The sequence below is a fragment of the Dendrobium catenatum genome, unplaced genomic scaffold, assembly GCF_001605985.2.
Source record: "Dendrobium catenatum unplaced genomic scaffold, ASM160598v2 fragScaff_scaffold_621, whole genome shotgun sequence".
NCBI lineage: Eukaryota > Viridiplantae > Streptophyta > Magnoliopsida > Asparagales > Orchidaceae > Dendrobium > Dendrobium catenatum.
In genome coordinates this window covers 6,530,735-6,537,579 of record NW_021319083.1, presented here as the reverse complement: position 1 = coordinate 6,537,579, position 6,845 = coordinate 6,530,735, and the positions used below count along the sequence as shown (strand labels likewise).

The following is a 6,845-nucleotide window of genomic DNA, read 5'->3' as shown; positions in this document are numbered from 1 at the left end:
ACAAAGTCATACAAAATAGCAATCCATGCTTATCCAATATTCATAAAAGTGTATATATTTATTGGGATCTTCTTTCAGTCAATTTCAGCTGGTTTACAACCAATGATAAATAATAAACTCTAACTATAGTCTGACCAAAAAGCTATTGTACATTAAGCTGAGTATGCCAAGCTTGACAAATGGCTTATTGTTAAGACCATACAAAATAAAATAACCTTTACATAATTTAAAATAGTAATAATAAATTCAAAACCTTTGATACAGAATAATGTTTGCACTACCATGCAGATTGGAGCTGGAACTGCGAACATGAATGCTGAAATAAGTCTTACTTGTACACTTTCCTTCCAGCTTTTCTTCACGCTTCATAGTTTGAAATGAGCTTTAGCTAAAATGGTAAAGATTGTAGGATAGGATCTCTCTCTCTCTCTCTCTCTCTCCCCCTTTTTAATGATTTTTAGTTCATAAATTCCCAAAAGTTTTCTTCTCTGTCCCATTGGATAACAGGAAAGAACTTCCAATTAGAGATAAACCTTTACTGTCACCTGGCAATACAAGGCTACCAAGCAGGGCCACTATCTTTAACTAAGATCATCTAGCTGAGTTTTCTTTGGTCCAGCACATAAGGACGAACACTTCTTTCAATATATAATTAAGAAATAACATATCAACACACAATTTTATACTAGCTAACCTCTCACATGTCAAATTCACAGGTCCAGCTTCTAATCTAAAGAAGTTCAAACTAATTATATTGTTTCCATATCAGCAAATATTGTCAACGGTCACTGAACCTGCCAATAATTTTTGAAGGCAGACTAGTATCTATCTGAAAGAACTGTATAACAAACTGAAGATAATAATTCATGCATTCAAGAGCATAAGAACAGTCCTATGGGAGCAACAACAAAATATAATAATCACTACTCATCAGCTAGGGTTTCTGAAAAATGATCAAACATAGCTTCAAATGACTTAGGCTTCGTTTGGAACAGCTTTCTTACTATTTCTTATAACTTTTTTTTTTTTGTAGAAACCTTTTTAAAGAAACAATAAGAAAGTCATCCCAAACGAAATCTTAATGTATACAAAATAATGAAGATCAAACATTGAAATTAGCTAGCTAGCACCATGCCAACCCTTACATAGTAATATACACACTCTAAGCTCATTAAAACTGATTAATTGAGCCAATCATGGTTGCACCCTTACCATCCTGAACCCTTTATCCTTATGTTAAGCATCTCTTACCTCAAAAACATTGCGGCTCTTGACAACTATGTCATACATATGAACCGTGCTAAGCCTAGAGAATTCTCTAGGGAGGGAGATGAGATACACTGAGGAGCGCTTGTGGAACTGAACGAGGGAAGAGTCGCCAGAATATCGCTCCCAACCGAGCTCGCGTAGCTTCGTTTCAAGCATATCATAGGAGCTTATTACCTCATTGGTAGGGAGATGAACCAAGACCTTGCGACGGCTTCCGCCAGGTCGGCTTTGACCGTCGCCTTGCTCACCTCCAGGGTTCTCAAGGCGAATCACTCCATTTTTGAAAACCCAAACACCAGACATTCTTTGTTCTTTCCTTCTGTTTTTAGGGTTTGAATTATGATGAAAGCTTTGAAGGAGTTTATATATATGCTAGCTGAGAGTTTTGGTTGGGGAAGTCATTTTGTTCCATTGGGAATAATGGCTAAGGTGGGGTGTTAAGGAGGTTCTTCAAACGACGGTGGGCCATGTGGACCTCATAAATTAATAAAATTATTTTTATTTATCTTTTAATATTGCAAGCTTTTACTCTTTGAACATAGAGCTATTCAAGTTTCGTTTTCCGGGACCAGTTACATGTGGTAGGGTGCTTCTTTCTGCCGTGGGAGGGAGGGGAGGGATAAGCTAAATTTATAAAAATTTAATTTCATTTATTTTATTTCACTTAATTTGTCACTAAATTATTTTTCATGAAAACTATAGAGCTTTGTATTTATAAAGCAACTGTGGAGAAAATAATTTTCTTAAAAATGGTTGTAATACAATTTTTTTAAAGCAGTGGCAAAAAAAAAATTATGATCTGAACAGTAAATTAATAAAAAAGCTATTCCAAACGAAGTATAAATCATCATATTCAAATGTAGACATCAGCATTAAAGTAGTCATATTATGTTCATGAAAGGATTGAAAAGGTTCATAAAACAAAATTGTTTAAGTTGTGTCAGCAAAAGAAAATCTATTGAGGATAGATAAGAAAGAATAAGTATAAAACCTAAGGGTAGGGATAACAATAAAATCCCCATCAGGAAAAGGATGACTTTAAATCTACCAGCGTTTTTATCTGAGCAACATCATCATCAAACGGTTTAAAAATAGCTGGAATTTTTTTTAAAGTTTTAATGGTTTTAATCTATACTAAATTATAATGGAAAAAATAGTTGTTGGTTGCAGTGGTTTAATCTTACATAAGAGAAATATTATTAGATAATAGCTTAATTTTTATTACTGTAGGATAGTAGGAATTTATTTGCCTCTCATTGCATGCCCACAAAGTCTTTTTACATGTATGAGTTCTGCTGAACGTATGTGACGACAACATGAGAGAATCAACCTTGTAGTCGATGATATGCATCGACATATTTAGCGATTGCCGGTGCTAATGGTTAAGAGATAGTTATTGAGCTATGGTGGTTGAAGAATCGTAGTCAGACAATAGTGATCGAAGGAATCTAATTAGAATATGGTGGTTACATGATCATAGTCAGGTGTTGTGGTGTGGTAAATTGATAGTTAATATACTTATGACAACTAAATAATTATATGAGCATGCTGACTTTATAGAAAATAATTTGATGAGTTGATTAGTAATTAGTGCATAATTAAGATGTGGTGGCCAAGTTCACTTTTTTTAATGAAGCAATTTGAGACTTTCCTACCTAAGGAGTAATTATTGTGTCCGGACACCGAACGCGTCCAGAGACCAATAATAATGTGCCACGTCACCTGGAGCCTGGTACCGAGTACTCGGTATACGTCCAGATTTTCAATTTTTTGTCCGGACGTAATAACTTTTCCTACCTAAGAGCTTTAACTCCCACTCCTGAAATTTGAGGATCCGGCCATCATTTATAAATTATAATTTTCATGATTTAATAACAAAAGTTTAATAATTTTTTATCTAATAAATGCAAAAAAAAATATAATCTACAATATTTAAATATTTTTCTCATATCACAATATAATTTAAGAAAGATATGCTATTAAAAATAAGATGGCTTAAATAAATTTATCAGTTTAATAAATCTAAATCTATTCTTCAGCTTTAAATTTTGTATAATGTTTGTGTATTTTTATTATTCAAAAATGATATTATTGAATAAAATGAATTATATTTTATTAAAAATAGTTATTTTAAATAATATTATTATTGAAAGAAATTAATATTTAATATCATTTAATAATAATTATTTAATTAATTAAAATGTTAAAAGACTAATCAGGAGGTGTAAATGTGCTGAATTTGAGTAAGCTAAAATTTGTTTCAGCCCAACTCATGAAATAAATGAGCTAAAATAATAATAATACTTAAATCAATAAGTTATTTTTGTATTTATATTTAGCTTATTAAATTAAATAATGATGATTAACTAATATAAAGTCTATAAATTTTAATTATACAGTATGGTAGTGGCAATTTCATAAATAATTTTTAAAATTTTGTTTTTATTTAGAGAATTATTATGTTATTAATTTTTTTTTTCTAATTTAAATATATAAATACATCAAAATATATTAACAGATATATTTATATAAAATTATAATAATTTTATTGTGATAGATACAAATACATAAATTCATTAGTTTAAAAAAATATTATAAATAGAAATATAGTAATTTATCAGAGTAAATATCTTTAAAAAAATTTCATAAATTATTTAAATTAAAAAAAGTTGAATACTTTCATTTGAATTATTTGAAAATTGTTGGATTATTTCACCAATAAAAATAGATTATGATGCCATTCTTCAACATCAATAATGTTATAACTAGATATGTAATTATTATGTGGTTGAAATTTTGTGATGACTGAGAGTGACAATCATATTATATAAAAATTTGATGCAGTCAAATTTGATACTCACAAAAGGTGCAATAATTTATACATAAAAATAAAAAATGAAATAAATCTCAGGGTTTGACATAACTTAAAACAATCCACAATGGATGATCACAAAACCTGGAATGCTAGTTTGGTATTCTATGAGAATAGTGGAAATGATATGTAATGAGAGACTACCATTAGTGTCTATTTTTGGCTAGTAAAGATATTAGGTAACGTCGTAATAAACAACATTGGTGATAGTTGATGATGTTTAGATAATTACAAATGTTAGTGTCAATTGATGGAGAGTGAAGATGCATGTTAGCATCATTTAATGGCCAACAATGGCGGTCGAATGATGGCTAGTAAAGAAGCTAGAGTCAAATGATGAGCGATGGATGAAATCAACATCTATTGATGGAGGGAGATAAGGAACATCAATATCAGTTAGTGGGGCATGATAGAAGTTGCGTGAAAATGTGCCACAGTGTTGGCTTCATTGATTTTGTTTGATAGTGAGCATACAACAAAAACTATCAACTTTGATTAATGGTGAATAATAATAGCAGTTATTGATTGATGGCTAGAACTATATGATTCTTCAAGTCCAAGGACTCTTTCCTCCCTCTTAAAGTTTTGAATTAAGGCATTATTATAGAGTTTTGATGATGGTAGTTTAGTTATTTTCATCCAATTTAGAAAACACTAATTTAAATAACTCATAATGACTTGTCAGCAACATTTAATGTTTTTTTTTTTTAGGAGCCTTAGTGATACTAGAATTAAGTAATCTAATCCATCAAGAAGAGGACATAATAGAACTAGGAGTTTATACTTCTATTTGGAATCTTTGGATATAAATAAATAAACTCTTAAAAGAGTAGGTGGCTTTCAAACAATCCAAAATTTTAAAATTTCACTAACATGCTTTTTGGATGATAAATATTCCATTCCATTCCTCTAAGAATCTTAAATGAAGAGAGAAAAATGTGAATTATCTATTTTTAATACATATATTCTTTTATTTTCACTAAACTATGGATTAGTTTGTGATAGTTTTCTCTCCACTTTCTACATCAACTTCTTAGTTAGTACAAAATTTTTTTTTTAAGCAATGAAAAAATAATGACAAAAAACTATCTTATATGAAACCTAAGAGCATAACCCTTAAGGTAATTCATACACTAGAGCTTTAGTTTAAATGAGTGTGTTGATACTCAATAGTTCAAACATTTATATGGGAAAGAAGAACGAGAGAAAGAAGAACAATTTTTTTAATTAATTATTAAAATGCTTATAACTTAATCATAACTACATCATCCAGAGAATCTTGGAATAAGAAAAGAACTTCATCATCTAAAGTAGATTCTCCACCACCAAAATCCACTTCAAATATCTTTGTTGAAAGAGAAAAAGAAAAAGGTGAAAGAATAGCATAAAGCTTGGATCAAGCATGCATCCATTCAAGGTCAACCTAGAATATATTTTCTAGTTTGTTTTTATTGTAATTTTATCTTATATATTTTTTAAAAAGAGAAAATATATTAGTATATAAATATATTTTCTTTTAAGAAATATATTTTCTTACACTACAATTAATAATAATTACTTGATTAAACACAAATTTTGGTATAATTTATTTAGCATATAAATTTTATAAATTGGTTATGAGCCTCTAAACTTTGATTTAAGCAAATTTATTGTCAAAATAGTATTTTTTGATTTGATGAGATGAACACAATGATACTCATAATACATTGTTCTAAGCCCAACAAAATCTAATTCCAACGCTCAAAATATAATTAAAAACTTATTGAGATCATTTGAAAGATCCAATGTCCTGTAAAGTTTTCATGTTTATAATAGAAATAAGCATCTTAACTATATAAAAAAAAACTCAAGGCAATGAGATGTCCAAAAGACATAAATTATCAATCACAGTTAATGTTTGTCATTGACCAACATAAATGATCATCATAATTTTTGGCTGGATGTTGATCATCATCGTTTGAGAAAAATTAATAGCCCATATTGACTTGTGCAGATGATATAGCCATCCATTGTCCAACATAGGCTGTCGAGTAACATTGATAGCCTTTATTGTCACCTCTAGCATCGACCATCAACTTAGCATTGAAGATTGGCATTGAATAATATCAATCACTATAGGAAAATCGCGTGTACCAGCAAACATTAATATCTTCTATCATTTGTCACAAGAAATTTGAGCTAATTCAATTTTAGTTACTTAATGTATGAAATCTACACAAAATAGCCATAATGTTTAGTATTGAATCATTGGATGGCACACTCCATGATCTAAGGTGAATTTTTTTTCTTTTTGTCTTTATGATTTATTTATTTCTTATTTCTTTTATCTTTCATTAATTATCTTAAAGAAGACTAATAAATAATAAAAATCATAATTAACATTACTATAGCCATAATCTATCATGTCAGTAGAATCTAAAATAATATATGCAGTAATTTTCATAAGCTACAAAAGAATATACATAAATCAGAAGAATTGAAAGAAAACTAAAATATCATTACAGCTAATCATCAATTCACGAACTCCTGACATTTACTCTAAATAATGAAAAATCATGTAATAAGCAAATAACGTAGTAAATAACTAAAATCATACAACTAAAATTAATGCAATATAAGGAGAATAATTGTTTTGAATCATATAGGAAAATCTATGAATCAATATTTATGTTATATGTACAGATTGCTTGTATTAATCAATCAT

General features: G+C 29.1%; 1 protein-coding gene across 1 annotated transcript; it reads right to left on the bottom strand.

Moving 5' to 3' along the window:
- Positions 1–851: 851 nt before the first annotated feature.
- LOC110093055 (flowering-promoting factor 1-like protein 3) lies at positions 852–1,667 on the bottom strand. Its single transcript, XM_020817817.2, has one exon. The coding sequence runs from the start codon at positions 1,570–1,572 to the stop codon at positions 1,237–1,239; it is 336 nt and encodes a 111-aa protein (XP_020673476.1). The 5' UTR covers positions 1,573–1,667; the 3' UTR covers positions 852–1,236.
- Positions 1,668–6,845: the final 5,178 nt, after the last annotated feature.

Coding starts and splice junctions, on each gene's coding strand:
- LOC110093055 (XM_020817817.2), bottom strand. CDS start 1,572: ATGTCTGGTGTTTGGGTTTTCAAAAATGGAGTGATTCGCCTTGAGAAC.